Below are 24,972 nucleotides of genomic sequence, written 5' to 3'. Positions count from 1 at the left end.
GAATAAATATAGTTGCGTCGAGCCGCCAACTTGCGATGCTAAGTTCAGCTAGGAGGCTAGATTCTAGCCACCCTAGTTCAGCACTACAGCGCCTCGCGACTTCTGCCGGCACGCCTAGGGACAAGCGCATAAAACCCACGCTTAGAAACTCCTCCGTAGTGCAAGGCAGAATCGTATTGGCCTCGAGCTCCACCACTGGAAATGCTGGCGCCACCGTCGGCGTGACGTGCTAGGAGGGATCACGTGGACCAACGCCTCCTTGCGTGGACATAGCGGCCGCGTCGGCTGCTTCGGGAGTGCCGAAGTGAGCTCAAAACGAGAGTTTAAATTCCCTCGTCCGCTGCGGTCCTCATTTAGTGGCGAGATTTTCCCGCTTCGAGCGTCTCCTTTACAATGCTTGAAAGCACTACAATAGGTAGTGGCTGACTTTGAAGGCGCGCAATGTGGTAGGCTACTGCTCGGTGCCGCAGTGCCGGACGTACGCAACGGAGCCCTGTGTCAGCCTTATTCAAATGTAGCTGCAGGACAAGAAGCTGCGTGAAGCTTGGCCCGCGAAACATAAAACCGGCAAACAGTCATCGGCTACAACTCGGGTATGCAGCAGGCACAAACGCGAGGAAGATTTCTGCTACGGTGACGGGTCTGGAATGTTCGGAAAACGCGCACTGAGACGCTCGCCCGAGTCCGCTGCCCGACTAATGTCATGACGGTTTGGTCAATGAACTTGTCGATGCTATAGATACTGGCAAGTTCAAAGGAGTGGAAAGGCAGCGGTAAGAAGCACATTAAAAAAAAGCATGGCATATGGTCATGTTTGTGTTATGAATTAATGCACTGGATTACCAAAAAGACGCAGCGGGAAATCGCATGCAGAGAACACCGATAAACATACAGTGCGACGCAACTCGAGAAATAATATTGAAACGTCCAAGAATTTAGAAGAAAAAAAAAGATTGAATCGTCGCTACGGCACATCACATTTCCCCGTAGGCGTCGAAGTCTCTACAATAAAATTATTTTTGAACAGCTCTGATAGCGCTCACGCAACAATGGTTGCTTATATACTGTCAAATGCTCATATTCTGCGGCCTAAAGCTCATGGCACGGTGCGAAAACGCGCACGCGGCGAAAGCGAAATAGTGCGGGACAAGCATGCAGACGCGCAGTCGGTTGCTGCGAATCTGTGCGATCGCCGCATTGAGGCTTCATTCTATTACGCTCCATTTAGTTATGCAAACACTATAAGAACATATTTCACATAGTTTGCGCTCAACGTTTACCTACCTTTTACGCAAGAAGCCGGTTCAGGCGACTCCATCGAGGCGACCGCGCGCAGTGGCGTTCACTGTACGTATTCGGTAAAGAGATAGCGTCTGTAAACGATTCTGTGCTTTCAGTTTGTCCAAGATTATTATTTAGACAGTAAAAAACTTCTCTCGTTTCGAAAGTACTTACAGAAATGTCCGGGAGAGCTCGCGCGTGGTGTTTTCAGTGAGCGCTGATAGCAAAACCTATGAGGAGCGCGCCACGTGATCCCTCATACTACGACAGCGAGGCGCTTCCGATAGATGGCGACTCCGTCCTCGCCGCCAATTTTGAAGGAGCAAAAGTCCCCACATTTCCTCCCTCGCACCCGCTCTTACTCGCGCATGCGCGCAAACGTTCGTCGTCTGCGCAAGTGCCACGCCCGCTGTACGGGCATCAGATCCATCTTCGCGATTGGCGTACATATTTAGAGTGCACTGTCTCCGGCATCGGCCCACGAAAGAGCAAGGCTAGTAACATACCCGGTACGTAAAGGTGGGCAGTTATTAGCCACATTGCCTTTAAATATTCCCCGTGAAGTTGGGCAGCACTCGACTTTCGCCGGTATCACTGTCGTCGTCTGCAAGCGCCGCTGCGGGAAGCGCCACGCGTGAGCGGCGGTCGGCGAAAACGTTTCGCCGTCGCCATGACAACGCTTCGGCATCGGGTCAACATGGCTTTGCTAAAATTAACCGACTGGCTTGGAAAAGCTGATGAACACAGTTTAACTGATGTTGTTGGTGTCTGCATAGCCGCGGAAAATGTGCGCGGAACAGGTAAGCACGCTCCGAGTTGTTGATCTAGCTTCGTCGTTCGACGTTGGTTCGGATTTGCTCGACCGCTCGCGGCACCCAGTCCTGCATCGTTTGCTCGCTTTCGAGCCACTCGGACTCGACAGCGACGAGGGGAAAGCATGTGTTGTCAGCAATCGTAACTACTGCGGTTCGGGGTATTGTCTTCCGTCTGTAATGCTACAGCGTAGTATGAGCGCCAAATGACAGGACATGCAGCTCCGCGTAAAGCCCTGCCACAAATTTAAGGTGGCATAGACTCACGACAATTGAGCAAACATTTAGCTGCTTTACACTCTTATATATAGGGACAGCTAAAACCAGATATGCTCTAATTTTAGGCATTGTGCAATAAGCTGAGAGTTATTGCGTTCGACAGGCCTATTATCGTTTCTTGTTATATGTATGTCAAATATTTCTGTCAATGCCAGATACTCGTTTTCTGTATACGTTTGGTAAATATGTGTTTGAGCAAATGAAAAGTGAAATAAATGAATCTGTATGCATCGCGAACGAAAGACGCAGGTGAATTAATGTGTTTAGGCGAAACAGCAAGCTGGTCGAGTTGATTTGGTGAAACTTACTTATCTGCAGCGGGAAAGGACCAGGTGAGAGGCGCGCGCATTCCTTTAACTTTATCGTTTGCCAGCTGCGTCTAATTTGCTTATTTATTCCTAGCTTTTTCATTTTTATTTATTGCTTTGCTCTTCTTCTGTACTATTTTCCTCTTGACGTCAACTCAGACACCTCACTTGAAGTAGCAAGAACTGCACATAGCAGAGCTGACATATTAAGTCTCTTTCACTCTTGCTGAACTGACAACTGAATTTTGATTCGGAAACTGTGCGCTTAATTAAATCTGGAGGTCTACTAGCAGGCGCAATAAAAAGATGTTCATCATAACGAAACAAACAAAAAACGTCCGCACAGTTACCAACGATGTCATTAGTGCATACGTGTACGTGTGTGTTAGCACTCTCTAAACACATAGCAGACTGAGATCTCGCATCTCAGATGGGTTGAAACTTACTCGTTCTTTTTATGTTATTTTTACGCTACTAATGTAGAACTTGAGAACTATATGCAGAAAAAATGAAAGATACGCACGTGCTTATAAAAAGTGCTTATAACAATGGACTTATTAGAAATTATCGCGCAAAATATAAAGCCACGAGGAAAGGGACAGCAACCGCTACAGTACATTAAAAATGAACAAGCTATACACAGGATAAACCACATAAAACAAAAGAGGAAAATTATAAATTGCTGAGCACGATGTAGTATATTTTACGGGCGCATGGCCAACGCTTCGGTTGGGCTAAGCGAGAAAGGAACTTGTTTCGATTTGAATAATGTTTCATATATAGTTCGCAGTTATTACGCGAGATTTAGATGACACATATCGGCATAAGTATAAAACGCCTATGCCCTTTGCACACAGTGGTTTATTTATCCTTGCGTAAATTTATCCTTTCTTTTTTTACAGCGTAAATTTTTGTCCTTCCAACTTCGTGGTCTTGTATTTAAGAAATCATTTAGAACCCGCCGTGACAACCCATTGACCATTGGGTTGCGCTGTCGACGGCCTGGTTAGTACACAAATCGCAGTAAGGAGTGTGGTCAAAGTGCATTATGGGCACGCTAACACTATGAGAAAATGACTATATCGTAACAATCCAAATATATATATAAGATGCTCACAGGAAGCTAGATACGTAATCAAAACAATGACTGAATTTAATTAAAGAATGGAGCCAACGTTTCGACAAGAGGGCTTGTCTTCGTAAGGGCAACAAGCTTGTTGAATGCCTTTGGCTATTGTGACAAGTGTGGTGTTATAAAAACGGTCGAGCATGCTCTACTGGAATGTGTAGCCTAATTGTAGAGATGGAAGAACATTTTATGAAAATCGAAAGGACAAAGTTAGGCACCACTGAACCTGACGTGCGAGCACATTATAGGTTCCGCGCCTTGTCCTTCTAGGCACGGTAAGGCTTTAACGCGATGTTTTCGTATCTTCGAGACATCGGCTGGCTCGATAAGCTTCAGCAAGCGCTTCATACATACTAGACTGACCAAACAACGTCATTGCATCGCCTTCAGTTTGCGCATAACACGTTGTTGTTGACTGTAAATACCAACTAAGACCAGCTTTTTCATGCACCCCCTGCCTGTCATCTTTTTTTCGCCTACCTCTCTGTCTCCTTTACGGCCTTTCAGACCCCCAAGCATGGAGTAGCATGGAGGCGGCAGAAATATCTGCATACACGCCGCGATAGCCCAGAGGCTACGGCGCTGCGCTCGTGAACTCGATGTCGCGGGTTCGAATCCGGCCGCGAAGCTCGCATTGCGGTGGGAGCGAAATGCGAAAACGTTCGCGTACTTGAATTTAGGTGCACGCTAAAAATGCTCAGGTGTTCGAAATTGATCCGGAGATCCACCATGCTCTACGGCGCACCTCATAATTATATCGTTGTGTTAGCAAGTAAAACCTCACAATTAAAAGTGAGAGAGAGAGATTGTGAACGAGAAGAGGTACTATTTTCCTGCAACCCTTTAGGGAGCACGACTGAGCGTCTTGGGGAAGGGGAGGGGGATATAAAGAAGAAAGAAGAGAGAGAAGGCTACCCATCACGTCCCGTTATTCTGCTCCTCCACCGGGGATGAGAAAGAGTAAGTCATGCTGTCAAGGAAAGCATTGTTGCCTTGACGAAAGTGCATGTCGAAACGTTGACTCCAGAGGCAGTTCGATAACAGCTGACTACTTAATTTGCACGAGACGTTACGGTTTTAGTTGACGAATACGTAACTACAGATTCGAGCATGCTTGTTTCTATGACTTAACAAAATCAGAAGAACCCATCCCACGATGTCTGTCGACAGTAATCCGTTCAGAATTGAATTAAAACAGCGACACAACGTATTGCCACCGTCGAAACGAGTTATGTAGGAGGCGTGTACTGCAGAGGGACTCCTCTTTAGCACTGATGATGATGATCTATTGGCTTCCTCTTTGAAACGAGCCGGTGAGAATTAGTCACATAGCTTCCTTCAGTTACTCGGGAATCCTATACATGCTCTTCATTCTAGAATTTTTGCATACGTCTCTCTAAACTTTTTTTCTCTTCCTTACAAACTTCTATATCTACCTTGTACCGCCACCTATGCCTGTAATGGATCCGGTCGTATCAGTCTCTTGCCTGCTTTTTTTTCACCAATGCTCTGAACGTCTGTTGCTTGTCTCGAAAACTGCTTACCGGTTGACGCTTCCGTCCACATTAAATAGCTTCTGGAAGGTGTACGCTACCGACCGCTCTCACTGGCTCAATCCTTCCCCATTCGATGCTTCTCAAAGAACACGTCGCCACCTAACGGCGCCGCCGAAAAACCTGCGCGTGCCCTCCGAGATGCATGGCGCGCCGGTGCATGCGACACAATAAATATGATCCAATCTTGCATTTTCTTTGTTCTATTTTCAGACGTTACATTTTTTTCGCTACCATCTATCCCTTTTTATTCCTGTCGACTTTTTTTATTCGCTTTTGCTTGTACGCGCATGCACGTTGATTGTGTTGTGTTTTCTCGGGTTGACTTTGATTGACACGCTTTATTTATTTTACCAGGTAACAGGCAGGGTGGCCGATCCTGGAGATATTGCAGTCTGTGCTGCAATTTAGTTAATTGTTCATTCTATTATCGCCAATTACAGTAAATTACCGCTAGTTTTACTTATTCTACGACTAATTCTCACCTCTTGTCTCGTTGAAACCTACGTTTTCACGCCTTTTCCGGCTTGCTACGACGCTCTAGAAGCGCGGAAAGGGCCGTTCTTTTTTTTTTTTTGGCCCTAGAGGCCAGATGTAGATACCCATACCTCAGGTGTGCCAAATCCGTATGACATCGCCAAACAACACCGTGTCTTCAAAAACAAAAAAAAGACTGAGAAATTATTGTATGGGCAAATCATGCATCACTAACGAGCCGCACAAGAAGCAAGTTATTAATCCTCAATTATTTGTCTTTATGTGGCTAAGCCACTAGACAAGCTTTTTGAAAAGCAATGTGCCTTGAAACATTCGTTGGGACCTCATATATCGATAAAAATAAAAATGTATATATATATATATATATATATATATATATATATATATATATATATATATATATATATATATATATATATATATATATATATATATATATATATATATAGAGAGAGAGAGAGAGAGAGAGAGAGAGATAGATAGATAGATAGATAGATAGATAGATAGATAGATAGATAGATAGATAGATAGATAGATAGATAGATAGATAGATAGATAGATAGATATAATAAACATGATATATAAACGATAAGAAAGGGGGCTAATTGGGGTGCCTGATTTTTTATTAATCAAATCATAAGAAGCCAACGAATAATGGCACAACGGAGAACATAACGGAAATTACTTGCGCTTACAAACTGAATTAAAGAAATTATAAATTAATGCAATTGAAAGTGGATGAAAATACAACTTGCCGCAGGTGGGGAACGATCCCACGTCTTCGCATTACACGTGCGATGCTGTAACCAATGAGCTACCGCGGCGCCGTTTCCCCATTCAAACTTTCTTGGATATTTATGTTTTACCGCTAGAACTAACCCTGGGAGTGTCAGCCAGCGCTTCTTATGATATATATATATATATATATATATATATATATATATATATATATATATATATATATATATATATATATATGTGTGTGTGTGTGTGACATCTTCCTCCGTTTTTTCTACCTCGCCATATCTCTCACCCACGGCACTCCCCGCTCTCACATCTTTCGGGGGGGGGGGGGAGGTGTGAAATTTTAGTGACTTAACCGACGTCCCTCGCGTGCTGAATGTTAACATGGTAGGTCACTTTATTTCGCCTTGTCGTAGAGCCCTATCGACGAATCTGCATAGTAAGGGGAACAAGCCACCTTATACTGAAAGTCGCAGTGGAAGTGAGTGGTTGACTACATAGACTTTCTTTATTGATTCCTTTTTCTGCCAGGCCTTGGCCTCGTGGGGTGATCTGCAACCCCTTCGCTCCAAGATGTCCCAGAAGACGCGGTCAAGCGCTCCGCGGCCGAACGGCACTCAAGCGAAGGTCCCGGAATCTCGCAGGAGAAGCACGGTCGACGACGCTGCCGGCACCAAAGCACGGAGCGTCAGCCGGGACAACCGAGCCCCCGACCGTCGCGAGGGCGTCAAGCCGCCCGCGCAGAATGGGAGCCAGCGAGGCTCCGGTCAGCACGAGAGCAGGAAAGCTCCACTCCCGCCGGAGGGCAAGAAGCCGCCCGGCCAGCGGGTCGCCAGGTCCACGTCGAGGCAACCGGACAGCGGGAAGTCGACCCTCCAGCCCGACGCAAAACCGGCGCCCAGTCGACGCGACAGCAAGGCGATCGCGGCCGATCCGAGGGTTTCGTCGCGTCCAACCGCGTCGAAGAACAAGGACTCCCTTGCGTCGCGGGTGTCGAACACTGGGGTGAAGTCACCGAGCCGCGTTGGCACAGAGACGGCCGAACCGAGCGGCCGGAGACACTCGCGAGATAGCGAGAAAGAACGAGGATTAGGGAAGGTCGCAGCGACGTCGTCGAGCGGCGCGTTGGAAAAACGTCCCAAGGACCGCACAAGGACGGCGGCGGGTCGACCTCCAGGTGGCAGCGCCGAAGCTAAGGATGGCGACGAGACTGAGTCCAAAGGTAACCAATACCGATACTCGGCTCGTATGATTTATTACTATATTGTGCTGCTTTTTACAAATGCTCAATGAGTGGGGCTATGTTCGCGACTGGGACGCTACAAGAGCATTAGGGACAGCTTTATAAGGACCTGAGACGCGACACACCCTAAGAATAAAACAGGAAACTGACAGACTTCGTCCTCGTAAAAATGTCTACATTGAATAGGTGATTATCAATGCCGGAAAGATGTGCGTACGCAGCAGTTTACCTAATGATGCAAACAATGACACTTCTCCAAAGATTAAGACTTCATGTTATTGTCCTATAGATACATCTTATGCAATTTCCTTTTTTTTAAGTGAATGAATGTGAAGAGATGTTGCCGCCACTTAGGGCTAGCGGCCACTCTTAGTTTACTACGCGTGATAAAAAATAAATAAAGAAGAAAAAAAACGCTTAACGAAGGTTGTAGCGAGGGCGACATCTGAAAAGAAAGAGAAAGCGCAGGAGAAGTGTTGTTGTGATCACTTGGTAGGCCTTCACGTTCAGAAAATGAGCACTGGCATGGTTGCCGCATCAGCCAGTGTGCCAAGAGAAAAAGAAGTACAGTAAGAGAGCTGACCTGTTCTTCCTGGCCCCAAACGCCCTTACGCTCTAATTGTTCGTAATAGCCAATTACAGCCAATCCTAATGATGAACATATTGTTACGTGAAGGCAGACGTAAAAGGAAAGCGTACTTGCAATATATTTACGGCGATCAAGCACTTGGGCAAGATGGTCGAGAGCGCGGGCCAGGCCGAAATTGTATTTTTCATCGACACTGATGTGGACGCATAGTACCATAACAATATTAGTAGCGAAGGTGGCCATGGCCAATAGAGAAGATCACCTACGAAAGTAAAGCTTTGTGAATTCGGCCGGATGCTTTGATTTATGCATCACATGGCAATGGCCTGTCAAGAACAACGCACAACTTCACTGTGCAACAATTCTTCGACATTCCTTGAAGCTTTGACCACCCCACACATGCGAAGGGTGTTGCTTATTTTGCTCTGAAAACGTGAATAAGACAGAGACGCCACCTATGGGTAATTGGCATGCTGGCTTGGGCGAGCGCTCCGTTTTGCATGGCAGGTATACGCTGTGGGGTAGTTTCTGGCGGTTGTTTTCGCGCTCGTGCGTTCTATTTGGTATGACGTGGCGCCTACATGGGAAACGGTTCTGGGGGGCGTACTGAAGCGGTTTAAGTCGGCATGGCCGGACTTTCTGCTGGCATTGAGGCGGACAGAGCTGGCAGCGCGATGTGCGCGCGCATGTTGGAGCGTACAATCAGCCTCGGAGATCAGCTGTGTATTTCTGAAAGTTCTACTCATGTGACCTTATTGCAGTGTTATCCTCTAGTTCTAAGCTGCGGTTTAGGAACAATGAAACATACGCGACGATCGTAACAGTGTGGGTACCGTGCTGCTACCATAGGAGCTGTGCTGTTATACTTTGACAAGCGTTCAAACTGTTAGCTGCAGATTACGTTGCCTGACTACTTGGTTCGATGGATGAGGTTTCCACCCGTGAATAAAATAATCTTGGTTAGTACTAACAATATACATTACAGTGTGAACTATACTTATATTGCAAAGCGACCGTTTACTAACTGCGCGAGCATCCTAAGCAGTGGTAGGTGCTGGATTACAGGTATCTTTACTGTATATAGCGCATGGTTCAAGCATGCTGCATCAACGTTTATAGATCTGTAAATGTTGTGGGCTGGAACTGTGCGAGGTCGTACTACGGGGTTAGCCCGTTTTCTCTTTCTTTTTTGAGAAAGAGAATGATAACCAATGTTTTTTTTTTGGTTGTGTTCGTTCCCTTTTCTACGACGCACTCACACATATTACGGGAATTTTGTCCTCAGAAATAGCCATCGCATTGTTTTTATTCGATCCCTCTCGCATATTATGGCTTTATAGGGCAAAGAGGCAATGCCGAAGCGCATAGCTTATATAGGGTATCATGCTGGTTCACCAACCGCAGTGGTCGCTGTGTTGAGCAACGCCATCGGCCTCATGCAGGAAGCTAGCTTAGACATATAGTGATTTTAAGCCTACTAGACTTGAAATGCGTGAGAACGATGCCGGTGTATCACAGATATTTGATAGCGCCTGTCGTTTAGATGTTCCGTGGTTGCCTTAGGTTGGCCGTACACGAGCATGCTCCCTTATGTTTTAGTCCCTGCGCCAAGCGATCAGATAGTGAGCAGATTTACCACTTCACGCTGGTAATACAGAGACGCCGCTTCTCTTCGTTGAATTAAAATCGATATAAGCAAAATAGTTCACAACATATAAACACACGGCGGCTGATAATGCGCGCCGCGTGTTTGCGCCCCCAAGACATATTTCCGCGGGCTGTAGTTACCGATTAACCGAATGCTGCCCTGACGACCTTATATGACTGGACATTGCGTAAATTTCACAAAGTACTATTTAAAACATCTGGAAATTGTTCCGCAGCACGCGAGAGCAATATACTTTCAAGCAGCGCCGCGCCGCGCCGGATCGCACCAGCCAGAGAGGCGGAAAGGCTCGCTGCGCACCGTTTCCTCCTCGCCCGATGAAAAGGTCTATATGCACGCTCGGAACTCGCGCTGCGAGCGGCGAGGAATGACTGGATAACGCATCGTTCATGATCGGCGGGCAGACCAGACATCTATCAAGAGCTAATCGGATGGATCGCCTCAAGACTGAGTGGTCGGCTCGACGAGTACTGAATACGAAGATTCTGCACGAAGCACAGTTGCTACTTACAGATCCTACCGTGGACAAGCCCAAGCTTTCAGGTATTTTTGACCGTCTATCTGTTAGCAACAATGAGCTCTCGAAACTTAACGATGCCCTCGAAGAGCGCATTGCCGACTATGGGCTCGAAGCAGAATACGTAACTGCCGCACAATGTAACGATCAAGCTATCAGCATGCTTGCCAAGATTCATTGCAAGATCGACGCTTTTGGACGCGTGGACAGTACAGCGGAGTCTGCTCCTCAGAATGCAAACCCGACAGTTCCTGATGCTATGACCAGAATTGGCCCAACGCTACCGAATCTTGATATGCCGACATTTAAAGGCGACGTTCACAAATGGGCACCTTTCTGGGAGCAGTTCGAGCAGACTGTTCATCTCAACAACGCTATATCGACAACGACGAAGTTTTTCTATTTATGGCATTATCTTGCCGGGGAAGCGGCAGCGGCCATTGCCGGTTTACCGACTTCTGAAGCTTGGTACTCAGATGCCGTAGCACTTCTCAAAGAACGTTTTGGTGATCGTCAAAGGATAGTGCCGCACCATCTGACAGCGCTCCGCCATCTACCTCAGGTAAAGTCCGGAAGCGACGTACGCGGCCTCAGGCACTTGTATGATGCCGCGCAACTAAATATGCCCTGTCTGACTGCACTGAACGTACCTACTATGAGTTTCTCTGCAATGCTGATAGATATTCTACAGAAGGCATTGCCATACGAGATCGTTCTTGCATATACGCGAGGAAAGCGGAGTCAGACTTTACGTCAACATGGGCCTGATACGAACCTCTCGGAGCCAGCACTGGCAGATGCAACATCGGAAGCGGAGGTAAAATAGCTGCTCATGTTCACACGTGTTGGGATCAAAAGCCGAGAGCAGTGCAACACATCGTCTCAATGATCTGTAGATAACCGTGCTGAGAAAACTCTAGGGGAGCAGCACCGCTTCCATACTGCACAGTGCATCATACAGCTGGAGCGAGTGTTTCTTCTGTTGATCCAAAAAGCACGGTACACGCGCCTGCGACGCCAACACCTATCTCTTGTTTCCAAAAAAGAGAAGCTAGCTAAGGATAACCGCTGTTATATATAACAGCGGTTATCCTTAGCTAGCTTCTCTTTTTTGGAAACAAGAGATAGGTGTTGGCGTCGCAGGCGCGTGTACCGTACATAGATGTACATCACGAGGTCACCAGGCACGGTGTTGCCATGTCAAACTCACGTGCTCAGCTTGCCACGAAAGACACGCCTCGAGTATGTGTGACCCGAACTACAAAAAGAAAGGTACTACAGCGGAAACTTAGAGACCAGCCGTGGCTTCAGTTAGCGCAGCAGGTATAGTCTCGTCGCAATCAGTAATGGTTTGCGACGGATATTCCACAAACGCTTGCGCAAAGACGGACAGAGAAGTGTACCTGCAGACTTTTCGCGCTTTTGTCGTTAAAAATAACAGGTCCAGATACATCTGAGGGATTATGGATGGAGGCAGTCAGAGATCATTTATGACAGAAGATGTGGCTGTAAAACTACAACTGCAGGTACTGGGAGAAACCAGAATTTCATTCAACACGTTTGACAACGCATCCCCAAGTTCTGCTGAAATACGAAAGGTTGTTGAAGTACCACTTCGTAGTCAGCACTGTTCCAACATCCATAATGTTGCAGCAATTATAGTTCCAGTTATCTGTCACGACATTGTTGCGCCGACAGCTGATAACAACTTCCCATCGGAAGCTGCGATGTGAGGGCAAATTTTTTGTTGACAAGAATATTCTTGAAGCGGATACTGAGAACGGCCTAAGCTTGTTGATTGGAGCTTACCATCTTTGGGAAATCATGACGGGAGAAGTTGCAAGGAGCATATATTTCCAGGACTGGTCGCAATCAACATGGGATTCGGATGGACACTGCAAGGACCGAGTCGCCAAAACGCCTTTCTTGACTGGGACGCTAGCGTTATGGTCGGCGTTCTGCGAGCGGAAACGATTACTGACGATGACACAACCTCGCAGATTCTATAGTCGTTCTGGCAGCTTGAAGCAATGGGCATTGCAGATTCTGGTGAACCTCCCTCTCCTGAGTCCATTGCACGGCTCCGAGGAACAATTCGCAAGAAAAATGGCAGATACACCGTGGCGCGGCCTTGGAAAGAAGATCAGAAACAGCTACTTGGAAGCAACCGTGATACAGCGCTCGCACGTCTACAAAGACTGGCAAAGAGGCTATCAATGCATGAAGGATTATTGGAGCGATACAACGCGGTCATCCGACAATACCTGGAGCTAGGACACGCTGAAGTGGTACCTAAGAGTGTTCGTATTGATCGGGCCACCTATTACATGCCACATTGGGAAGTTATACGGGAGGCATCACTCACCACCAAGCTCCTGGTCCACCAAGCTCCTGGGTATGTAGAAAAAGACGAATAAACGGGGCAGGCGGGCACTGCAAGAAGAGACGAAGAAGAAGAAATTGGAACAAAGAGTAGCTCTTTGTCTGGCTTCTTCGTGTCTCGTTAGTTTTATACAGTGTATATAGGGGCAGAAATACCACCGTAGGCCATTTAACGTGCACCCGAAGCGCCCCCGGCACACGGGCAACCATGCGTTCCAACTCCGTCGGAATGCGGCCGCCGCCACTGCTGGGAATCAAAGCAGCGGCCTCGTGCTGTGCAGTGGAATGCGATCTTCGCGGTTGGTGGCCAAAGAAAAGGGCGGACAAATGCAAGTTTGGTGACCGCGGTAAACGTATACTCTCCGCGTGTTGCTGTTTACGATCGCGGCAAAATACAATAAAAAAACAGGAAAAGAAGCTAAAATCTGTAACTAAATCATGCTTCTACAGTACGAAAAAAAATATCCATTCTTAACGTTGGAAGAGGCTTGATAAGCCAGAAAAGACGCAAGATGGAAAGACCCGACGCCGCCTTGAAGTTCCCGCGCCAGTTTCCCGTGACACATTTTGGCGGCGTCTGCCCGGACCTACTTAATTTTTTCTATCGATGATGCTTGGCTAGGGTGTGTTGTAAATGGACCTGAGACAACGTCTAGCGACTCAAAAAAATGTTTAACTGTGCCACAGCGGCTAAAAAAAAACTGAAAACAACCTGAAACAACCACGACAACGCACGGTTGCACTGGCACGCTGACGTACTACGTCATCACATTATGCAGTTGACTAGTACATAAAGCAGGCTTGATTAGAATGGTTACGATTAATCATAGAAGTATTCTGCAGCGAACTGCTCTTGCGACGTGTGCATACTACAGTACTTGTATGTATATATAGTAGAGCGCGAGTAGAAAAACAGAGACGACAACGACGTCGCGTTGACTGCTCTGATAAAGTGCTTTCGTACATCCTATACGCCGCCGGCTAACCCGTCTCCTATTATAGGCTGTGACACTGGTGGAGGTGCTGGGTAGGATTGCCTAGTGCTCGGCACCCCTTCGCGGAGCCATACGTCGAACGCGGAATCACCGTCGTTAGATCCAACTCCTGTTCACCGGTACAGTCGCCGCCTGCTAGGCCTGAGGCCCGAGTTCAACCCTTTGCAGGACCCTGCAAGAACGCGTCTATACTTCCGCCATGGCTACTGCAACTCCATCGCAGGTGACGCTGCAGAATCCTAAGGTCCTAGAAAGTTTCCATGGTGGCGCTTTTGAAGATTTCCAAGATTGGCTGGAGCAATTTGAGCGTGTCGCCAGTTACAATGACTGGGGAACCGAGCAAAAGCTGTCTAATGTCTATTTTGCGCTTCAAGACAGTGCGCAGACGTGGTTTCTGAACCGGGAGAGAAGTTCGACCACATGGGATGCCTTCCGCACCCAGCTGCTAGACACATTCACTAGTAGCGACAGAGGAGACAACGCGCAGCGCCTACTCGAATCCCGTATTCAAAAACCAAATGAGAGCGTTGCCATGTTTGCAGAAGATATGACCCGCCTTTTCCGCAGAGCAGACCCTGAGATGGACGAAGAAAAGAAGTTACGCTATCTCTTGCGCGGAGTGAAGGAGGAACTGTTTGCCGGACTCGTGAGGAACCCACCGACGACAGTGGCCGGATTCACCAAGGAGGCTACCGCTATAGAACGGGCACCACAGCAACGGTACAGCCAATATGATTGCAAGAACTCACAGGTGAATGCTTCAATTCTACCTGAGAGCTGCGGCACGTCTCTGCGTGAAGTCATCCGAGAGATTGTGCGACAGGAGATCCGGCAGCTCGGAATTTCTCCTATGGCACCAGCGGTGGCTTCTGTCGCTGATATAATAATAATAATATTTGGGGTTTTACGTGCCAAAACCGCTTTCTGATTATGAGGCACGCCGTAGTGGAGGACTCCGGAAATTTTGACCACCTGGGGTTCTTTAACGTGCACCTAAACCTAAGCACACGGGTGTTTTCGCATTTCGCCCCCATCGAAATGCGGCCGCCGTGGCCGTGTCGCTGATATCGTTCAAGAGGAAGTTCGACAGGCCTTCTCGTCGCCCGACTGGCAGGTGGTGCCGCGCCAATCAACCTACGCGGAAGCTGTGTGTCGGCCACCCCCCGCCACTTCGATGCTACTGACACCGTCAACCGCTACCATGCAGCCAGCACCGCCACCCCCGACGCCATATTTTCGCCAGTCACAGCCGCCGCCAGCTATGCCGTATCGCCGCCAGCCGATCGCTGCGCCTCGGTCTTACGGCGAATCCTCTGCTGGCTACCCGCTTCGAAAGACCGATTTGTGGCGCACCGCTGACCGCCGGCCGCTATATATATATATATGCTTTCATTGCGGCGAAGCAGGACGTGTTTACCGCGCGTGCCACTATGTTTCCCAATGTTTCCCAACTGCAATTATCCTGTGTTTGATGCTGCACGTACCTGCGACGAAAATTCTACAAACTTTTGGCTGGAAGGTTCGGCGATGCCTCGATCGCGTTCCCCTTCTCCGGCTCGTTACACCCCACCGACCCATTGCAATTTTATGCGAAGCATATTACTAGAGCTCAACCCAGCTCCTCAGGCGCGGCGGCGTCGCTTTCAATACCAAGTGACACCGTGACGTCACGACAGAGGAGAAACGGGGCTCCAACTCGCGCCGTCGCTCGCGGCGTCGCGGCGGTATATAAGCAGCTGCGCTTGCCTCTGCTAGACACTCACGAGGTGAGATGCCTCCTGGAGACAGAGCTGCTCGTCGGAATGAGAAGCGAAGGTTGCGGCGTGCTACAGAGACTGTTTCTAGGCGGCTTTGCTACGGCGCAGCGACTACGCGCCCCGCATCGGACGCGCTGAGCGTCGAGCAACGCAGCGTTCGGCGCGACAACAAAATGTGCGCCTGAGCAAGCGACGCACGCCTGAGCCGACGCCGACGACACCGGCTTTTCTGCGACACGAGCTCCTTAACGCTGTCGCGTTAAAATAAAGGCTAGTATGCTTCGCATCGTGGGCTTAACCTTAGCTAAGCCACAGCCAGTTTTTATGCGAAGCATATTACGAGAGCTCAACCCAGCTCCTCAGGCGCGGCGGTGTCGCCTTGAAACCACGTGACACCGTGACGTCACGACAGAGGAGAAGTGGCTTTGGCTCAACTCTTGCTAGATGGGCTGGGTGGGAATCGAACCAGGGTCTCCGGAGTGTGAGACGGAGACGCTACCACTGAGCCACGAGTACGATGCTTCAAAGCGGTACAAAAGCGCCTCTAGTGAATGCGGTGTTGCCTTAGAAACGAGCTGTTTCTAAGGCTCAGGCGTGCGTCGCTTGCTCAGGCACACATTTCGTTGCCGCGCCGAACGTTGCGTTGCTCGACGCTCACCGCGTCCAATGCGGGGCGTCCAAGGCGAAGCAGAGTAACGCATGAGTTGTTTCTTCGTCTAGCCGAACCAAATATAGCCAAGCAACAGCAGTTCACCAAGCTAAACAGTGGTTCAACAACTAAAATAAAGGCTAGTATGCTTCGCATCCTGGGCTTAACCTTACCTAAGCCACAGCCATTCTTTTCTGACGCCTCTAGGGGCAGGTCCCCTAGCCCGCGCCGGGGAAACTAAAGGCAGCGACCTCCGGGGGTGAGGTTGCAAACCGTCTAGCTTTCCAAGAGCCCCCATAACCGACGACCGACGACTCTAAAACTCCGACAACTCCAACCGCACCCCCTGTAACCGACGCCGTCAGCGCCGGTCTTGTCGTTTGCATTGACGGCCACCAAGTGGCCGCTCTCGTCGATACTGGTTCCCATTCTTCGATAATAAGTGAAAAGCTGGCCGACAGGCCAAGAAAAGTGAAGATGCCATGGACCGGGCCCAACATCAGGACTGCCGGCGGCCAGTTGATGACGCCGATTGGAAAACGCACAGCCAAAATAGTAATCGCCGGTGCAACTTTCGTCGCCACCCTTGTCATTCTCTTTGAGTGTTGTAAGGAACTTATATTGGGGATGGATTTCTTGAGAGTACGGTGCAGCGATTAATGTCCGTAACCTCGTCGTCACATCTTTTACGAGCTTAGACGACGTCGACCCCACGGAATGCCAGCGACCCCGCTTACGTATCCCCGACGACGACGTCACGCTTCCGCCGCGAAGCTGTTCCCTCGTACCTGTTCCTTCGTACCTGTTATCTGCGACAACTTGAACACCGGGACTGGCGTCGCTGAACACATCGACGCACTGGTACTGAGTCAAGGCGTTTCCACCACCAGGGCCGTAATTAACGTACACGGCAGAAGTACTGAACTCCAGCTGACGAATTTTACCAGGGAACGTCGACACATTGTTCAAGGCAGGGCTATTGCTTACTTCGACGAATTTACCTCAGTACAGGACTGCCTCTCAGTGGAGTACACGACGTCCACTGTGGCTATGCCTGCCCCTGTGGTTGATGATGATGACGAGGGTTTTCTAGGCGTGCTAGATATTGTCAACGTTTCACGCCGCCAACGCGAGGACGCAGAACTGGTTCCTCTTTTCGATTACTTAGAGGGAAAAACAAGCAGGGTTATTCGCCAGAGGGCTGCCTTCGTTTTGCTTACGCCACGACGTTCTCTATAAAAAGAACTTTTCACCTAGTGGCAGCAGCTACCTACTTGTCATTCCTGCATCTCTTCGCGACGAAGTCCTACATGCCTGTCACAACGAGCCGACTGCTGGTCACTTGGGCTACACCCGCACATTGGCAAGAATTAGGCTAAATTACTATTGGCCGAGACTTGCGTCGATCGTGAAACGTTACATACAGACATGCCTGGATTGCCAGTGCCGCAAAACCCTACCCTGCAAGCCAGCTGGACTGCTGCATCATGTTCAGATACCGCAAGCGCCGTTCGAACAAATTCGCATGGACCTTTTAGGTCCGTTTCCACTGTCTACTGCCGGAAATAGATGGATAATCCTCGTCACAGATTACCTTACTCGATACGCCGAAACAGGTGCTATCCAACGTGGAACAGCAGCCGAAGCAGCGCCATTTTTTATCGCAGCCGTCGTCCTAAGGCATGGCGCTCCCGCAGTGGTCATAACAGACAAAGGATCTGCGTTCACGGCTGCGCTTCTGGATACCGTGTTGCGACTAAGTGGTACCACTCACCGAAAGATCATGGCTTCTCATCCCCAAACCAGTGGGCTGACAGAACGTATGAATAAGACTCTGGCAGACATGATGAGTATGTACATTGACGTCGACCACAAGAACTGGGACGAGATTTTACCATATGTTACATTTGCGTATAACACGACTCACCAAGAGACAACACGTGTGACGCCTTTCAACCTCGTTTACGGACGCGAAGTGACAACCATGTTGGACGCAATGCTGCCACACGAGTGCGGTGACGACGAGACTGGCGCCGAGGAATTTACGCAACGCGCAGAGGAAGCCAGGCAGCTTGCGCGTTTTCGAATCCAAGAACAACAGGAATACGTTTCCCGACACTACAATCTTCGGCACAGACCCGTCGCATACAACGTCGGTGACCAGGTGTGGGTCTGCACTCCGATCTGTCGGCGGGGGCTGTCTGAGAAGCTCCTGCGAAGATTCTTCTGCCCGTACACAGTTCTGCGCCGCATCAGCGATGTGAATTATGAAGTTGTCCCCGATCGACAGCCATAACTGCTCCGAACGCCGGCGGCATCTGCCAGAGGTTGTGCACGTGCTTCGTATGAAACCGTACTTTTCCTCATGACCTCAACTTTGCACCGTCTGTGCGCAGTCTTGGGAGGTTGGTGCATCGGGATGATGCCTTTTTTTGCAAAGGAGGGGCAAATGCCACATCCTATATGGTCGCTGCGGGTATGTGCCAGGCGATGAGAACGACGCTGAAGTGGCGCGCGAGTGGAAAAAGAGAAACGACAACGACGTCACGTTGACTGCTCTCATAAAGTGCTTTTACACGTCCTCGACATCGGCTTTCCCGTCTCCTACTGGGTTATGACAATATATGACCAATATTGCCGCCAGTCGCGCGGCAATTCTTGCGTGTATTCGTGGACTTGTTTCACGCTAGGAAAGACACATTCATGTAGCACTTATTGAGCAACAGAAAGTTGTACCGGGAGTTTTTTGATGCTGCTCTACAATTTTCTCACTGACACTTTTAATCTATGTATAATATTTGATAAGTTGAATCATTAATTATTTAGGATAAATATGTGATTAGGCGGAATGCGAAAAAAATACTTGGAGTTTCTTCAAGCGATGGCAAACAACATTACGTTATTTAGTTCTGTCCGATTACATGGCATTTGCATATCTTGAAATTTTGGTGCATGATTATTGGGACACACACCACACACACACAGTGTGTGTGTGTCATATCCACCTGCACCTACAGCTTCATCTGCATACGGTTAGTCAGCGTTTTTACGCGTATACTTGCCCGGGGTTTGGCTTTTTGCGTGTTTCGCCGTGTAAGCTGCGGCCGATCCTGGAGGCAGGGCAGTACTTAGAAAACCGGGTTGATCGCGGAATAATGGTGAGTTGGCGCGGAAAGAACAGTGACCACACTAATTTACAGGCTCATCGCCAGCGACATCTCGGAAAAAGCAGTCGTCACATGTGAGCAAAGTTGAAAAGCCTGATCATCAAGAACGCAAGAGTCCTTATGTGACAGGAGGCACGTCTCACAAGACGTCAAAATCTCGGCCACAAAAAATTGCTGTTTCAGAGAAGGAGAATGCGCAACCTCCAACACGTGAGTATTACAGGCGTTGGTACAGTTGTTTTCTTTGTTCTTAATCGCCGATATGTATAACTGATGGTATTTGATCCCCCAAAACGACACAATGGTTTCGCTAAACGCCGTATGGTGGGGTCCCAGACTACGCAAAGGCATCCTCATTAGGGCTCTTGGATGTCGGCATCAGGACATTCGTACGTCTTAAGGATGTCCTGCACTAATCCTAAAAGGCTCCTGATCAAGTCCATCTGTCCGTCCCAAGTAGATGCCACGAACATGCCAGGTACATAATTGCAGGACCACTTTAGGATGATGTCAGGACGTGCTCCTAGGCACTACTGTTTGACAATGTAATTGGAGGGCAATTAATTATTTACAAATTGGGTTACTATGTACATGACGGTGCTTGGATGTGAGAACCCATATTGTAGGACTCAGTTTCGAAATTTGTGCGTTTTCGTGTGCTCTGAAATCTCAGAAATTTCGCATCTTTGCTCCTTACGGCCATTAAAAAGCAGTTCGGTATCAGACGAACTACCTCAGGTGAAGTACCACATATGCACTTACAGCAGCATGACCTTCGGGATCCGCTTTTGTTACTCCAAGAGAACCGTCAGTAGAAAGTGTGCTTTGGACACCATGACCAATATAATAATAATAATAATAATAATAATAATAATAATAATAATAATAATAATAATAATAGCATGCCCGTGTGCCAGTTGTATTTCATTTTTGGTTATACTCAATTTCGTTCGGGCAACATAAAGCTCCCGAATAAACACCTGCAGAAGCAACTGAGAATATCCTGCTGAGGATGTTGCTCGGATATATGTAAAGCTAGGTTTGCGATAAGTCCAGCGGTAGATTAGCTTCACCGTGGCCATGGTGCTGTCCACGTCTTCAGTACGTCCCATAACAAGCTAGGGCGTTTGGATTTTCCCGGGACACATGTTTTGTGTTGTCTGTGGTGGTTCCGGAATAATTTCCCCCACCTTGGAAACACGCATCCTAAAGCACGAGCTTATATTCGTGCTCCGCCCTCATCGAAAAGCAGTCGCCGTGGCCCGCGAACGGACCGTGCTGGGGCTTTCCGCTACAGCCGCCACGGCGGCTATATCGCTGGTTTTCCGTTTGTACAGGTGCGAAAGTGCAGAAGGTGTACTCATCTTTCTTTTTTCCAAATTGCAACATCGTCTAGTTCGGAAGACAATTCACTTCGTGCTGCCAAGTGAAATGAATTATTTACTTCGTCTTCTTTTTCCTGAGAAAGCGACCACCACGGCATCAAAAAAGCCTCGGACGGTCACAAGACAGGAAACTTATTCTGCGGAACAGTTGCAGCAGGTGAGTAACCCTAACGTCCGTGCCTTCTCAACTTCATTGGCGTCTTTATTCCACGTTCGCAAGCAACGCTACCGTTCAGTATTTTGTGCGACGCTTGCTTGCTTTATGAACATGTGCGACTGCGCTAATTACATACACGCTTAGGTTATCGTAGCGGCTTGTTTCTTTTTGTCTTGGAACTGGAGCGGACGTTCGCAGGCTGGCTCGAGGGAAGCGGCGAGGGCCGTGGAAGTTGCCATGGAAACTGAACAGGGAATCGACAATGCGTAAGTATATGAGCTATATAGGCTAGACAGGAAAGCTGCCTAGAAGGTTTGTAGCCGACAAAAGTTTGATTGCGTTTTGTTGCGCGGACGTCCTTGCTGTGTGACATTGAAACTTCTGTTCTGATAGTCGACTTCTCCTTAGTCTGTCAAGTACATTACACTGTCGTGTAGGTTGAGGCGGAATTGTCTGCCATTGTTCTAGAGATCAGAGGCTGTGCTAGATTGAGATTGCGTGAGATTGAGAATACGAGATTGCCATTTTCGATGTACCGAGTAGTTATTAACTCCATCTGTACCTGAATATTGTTTCATTTAACAGGGCTCATCTACCAATCTTGACGCTAGCCTGCACCGATAGTATGTGTAAATGAATAAATACGCTGCTGAGCCTCGGGTGGGTACTGTTCTGTTTGTGCCACATCGTACACTATAAGAAAAGTTCAAACCATTTGGGACTTATCTTGTCCTCAACCAACAATCCTAATCTATCTTGCCTAATTTCCCTACCTTTAACGCTGCGCGCCCGGTACTTCCAGTTTATGAGAGGCATGCGCGTTATCAGCCTGACAGAACATACTAAACAGGAAATTGGCGAGTGCAGTGTTCTCATGAAAGAAAACGCAAGCAAGACAGATGACGATTATCATTGCGATTAGCATTATTTTATACTTCTTCGTTATTCCATCGTCGTCACTGCGTGGTGTATACAGTCGTCGTCATGCCTTCATGTTCATGGGTGATTTTTTTTATTGAAATGATTATTAAGAGAAGTTGGCGCCTTTATGGCAGCACCGGCTACTCCTTGTCGCTTAGCAAAGGTAGCAAATATGCGCAAAACGAGTGAATAATGTCACAACTATGATACTCATTAGAAGACCAGATGTATAAAAACAATGCAGTTCAACAGGAGATGAATGACAAAGATTTGTGCATGAGTTGAGCATACATACGGAAGCATAAAGCCAAATATCTTGAATGGCAAAAACGCAGAACAGAAGTAATTGCACGTAGCATAAAGAACACGATCATCACATAAATCAACACTGAACACATTTAGATTACTCAATTGGCTCATTAGGACACACCGAAATTTAATATTTCCCCAAAATGTTTGTGTCCTCGAAAAACGTTTTCAAAGCAACACGTGCTCTTTTCTGAAGGCCCGCTGTTGTCAATATACCAAGCATCTTTTTTAAAGTGAATGTTCTTCTATCTAAAAGCAACAAATTTGCTTGCATTACGCCTTGTGGTGAATCATATTGACTGCACTCGAGGAGGATATGGTGCACATCTCCGTCTGGATGGCCACAAGAACACTGCGGACTAGAGGCACGTTTTATCCCGTATAGAAAGTTTCGCGTAAATGCAGGCAGTACTAAGCCTCGAGCAGTCCACTGTTGTTGCGAACTTACTGTTTTCTCTCAGGTTTGATGGAATCGCTAGGCTTACACACGGGTCTATAACGTATAATTCCGAGTTCTTAGGATTGCTGATCAAGCCATGTAGTTTTGCTGAGACGACAGGATGTCCGTTTCAGGAGCAGACAGATCTCACGGCGCAAAAGAGGAATACTAATTGTCTCTGCGTTATTGTGCGCTTTATTATATGGGTTATCTCGGCAAACGAGTGTCATAGAAAAGTGGGCCGATACCGGAGATAGTGTAGGTCGCATATAGCCCTAGCAACGGAAGTTCCAAAACTACCACTGCAGGTTTTAAATAAACGTAACTTCTTCAGCAATACAATGTCTCTATACGTAGCTCGAATGAAAATCGCATTACCGTCGACAGTCCGCGAACAAAGATGCACATAATGACTTTCAGGCTTTCGGAATAATCGGCTGTTGCTTATTTATTTCTCTTCCTTTTCACAGGCGAGCTTCAACGTCTCATTCCGCAGAAAAGGTGAATAACTGCGTCACTTTAGAAATCGACGCACTGCATTTTTCTGCACTCCACCGTTCTTCAGTGATATCCGAAAACACAACAATGCCATAATTCTTGCAGTGCTACCTAGTCCTCTGTTGAAGTTGTTTCATCTAGCCGCTGCGACTATATTTTCCAGGTTATCCCTGAGTCCTCAAAGTCAGAAACGTCCAGGACGAGGCATTCTTCAGTCGCAGATGACGGGTACTGTTACGACGACGATTTCGAGGTAACGATAGCTTTATTTATTTATTTATTTATTTATTTATTTATTTATTTATTTATTTATTTATTTATTTATTTATTTATTTATATCAAATGGTCCCCGCCCTCTCAGCAACGGTGACGTGTGGGAGTGATAAAATAAGAACCAAACTGCAGAGTGCATAGAAATCTACGAAATATACAGATACATCGAATGCGACCCCCTACCCCCTTCCCCAAGAGGAAAGAAAGAAAGCGAGAAACGACAATTACTCTCAAGGCATGCCGTTGTTATATGCATTGTGTGCATAGAATATGGCCGGGTTGGGGAATGTAGTTCACCTACTGACTTAGCCGACCCACCTGCCACCCGACCTCTTTTACATACCTGGCGATAGGCAAAAAAATTTTTTTTTTTGAAGCATTGCATGTCAAAGAGAAATGTGTTTGTCCAGTCCAATTCAGCGCTGTATTGCATTTATTTCAGGATTACGAATCCGACTTTGAAAACGATGACGCAGTGGATGACGAAAGTAGTGCGAGCAGCGCCGTCAGTGACAGCAGCAGTGACGTCAGTGACAGTGCCCCCGCAAACGGAAGCGATGAAGTGACGTCAAGTGAAGGTCCCCTGCTACCGACGAATGATAAACTGACAACGCAGGAGTACAGTGAAGTCAACTCAGAGGTGAAGTCTATGCTTCATTTCATACACAGCATGGCAACGCTACGAAGGCTAGACAGACTTCTCTCAGAGCTCGACTCACAGAAATAGTGCGTCGTAGTTGTCAGAAAGTTATACTTACACGTCACGTAATTACACGTGCCATTAGGTCTCACACCTTCGTTTTGCAGGACATGGCGTGTTTATCACATGGAAGACGTCGGGGATTTTAGCCCGTATATACCGCCAAACGAGCGCAGTGGCAGGCTTCTGCCACCAGTGACCAAAGCGCAGCACTTGCGTCCGCGACCAAAACCTAGTGCGTCGCACAGGCACGTTACCAGCCCCCCCCGCCCCCCGCCCCGCCCCTATAGTTAAGCGGTATACCCCCTTCCCCTCCCACGCCACCACTTCTCACACACATTCCTGCAGTACCGTCGGCATCGGCCCACGTATGGGGAGTGCTTAACGTCTGCCTCACCTCCGCCGGAGGTCCGCCCCGTGTTGCACTATCTTCGGGATGGGCCCACGTATGGGGAGTGCTTAACGCCTGCTTCACCTTTGCCGCCGGTATGCCCGCCACTGCACTACCTTCGGGCCGACCCGTGGCGAAGGTGAAGCGCTTTGCTTTTAGTTTGAGAGCTTTGACTGTCGTCAGCTCTTGCTGCGATTCCATTTTAACAGAGTGGAATGGTCGTCAATTTTTTAACTCCTTTTGGGTGGTGGTGGTTATCGGCATCTCCTGGGTTGTGAAGGCCAGTTTTCTCATCGATTTGGTGCCCGCGCTATTAACTCGTGATAAGTT

At 48.0% G+C, this 24,972-nt stretch overlaps 2 protein-coding genes across 10 annotated transcripts in view; one reads left to right on the top strand and one right to left on the bottom strand.

The window, feature by feature from the left end:
* LOC135900150 (cytoplasmic dynein 2 intermediate chain 1) overlaps positions 1-24,972 on the top strand; it is a 120,295-nt gene that overhangs the window by 37,604 nt on the left and 57,719 nt on the right. For 3 of the 7 annotated variants that reach the window (XM_070536880.1, XM_070536882.1, XM_070536881.1), the window contains exons 2-8: positions 7,136-7,826; positions 19,603-19,779; positions 21,038-21,111; positions 21,310-21,377; positions 23,251-23,281; positions 23,442-23,531; positions 23,994-24,191. In XM_070536880.1, the coding sequence (XP_070392981.1) occupies positions 7,136-7,826; positions 19,603-19,779; positions 21,038-21,111; positions 21,310-21,377; positions 23,251-23,281; positions 23,442-23,531; positions 23,994-24,191 (1,329 nt within the window). Of the gene's footprint in view, positions 1-1,682; positions 1,791-1,967; positions 2,082-7,135; positions 7,827-10,514; positions 10,646-19,602; positions 19,780-21,037; positions 21,112-21,309; positions 21,378-23,250; positions 23,282-23,441; positions 23,532-23,993; positions 24,192-24,972 lie in introns of those variants that run through there. The other 4 variants (XR_010563805.1, XM_065429594.1, XM_065429595.1 and 1 more) reach the window with 3 other exon arrangements.
* The window catches only part of LOC135900151 (uncharacterized), a 104,924-nt gene that overhangs the window by 71,759 nt on the left and 8,193 nt on the right, over positions 1-24,972 (bottom strand). The window contains exons 1-2 of one of the 3 annotated variants that reach the window (XR_010563807.1): positions 17,205-17,219; positions 12,985-13,052 (exon numbers count right to left, since the gene is read on the bottom strand). The gene's annotated coding sequence lies outside the window, so the exon portion shown is untranslated. Of the gene's footprint in view, positions 1-1,284; positions 1,346-1,455; positions 1,499-12,984; positions 13,053-17,204; positions 17,220-24,972 lie in introns of those variants that run through there. The other 2 variants (XR_010563806.1, XR_010563808.1) reach the window with 2 other exon arrangements.

Source organism: Dermacentor albipictus, chromosome 4 (genome assembly GCF_038994185.2).
Source record: "Dermacentor albipictus isolate Rhodes 1998 colony chromosome 4, USDA_Dalb.pri_finalv2, whole genome shotgun sequence".
Classification (NCBI taxonomy): domain Eukaryota; kingdom Metazoa; phylum Arthropoda; class Arachnida; order Ixodida; family Ixodidae; genus Dermacentor; species Dermacentor albipictus.
The sequence above is the reverse complement of the archived record's forward strand: the minus strand, read 5'-3'. Positions and strand labels throughout refer to the sequence as shown.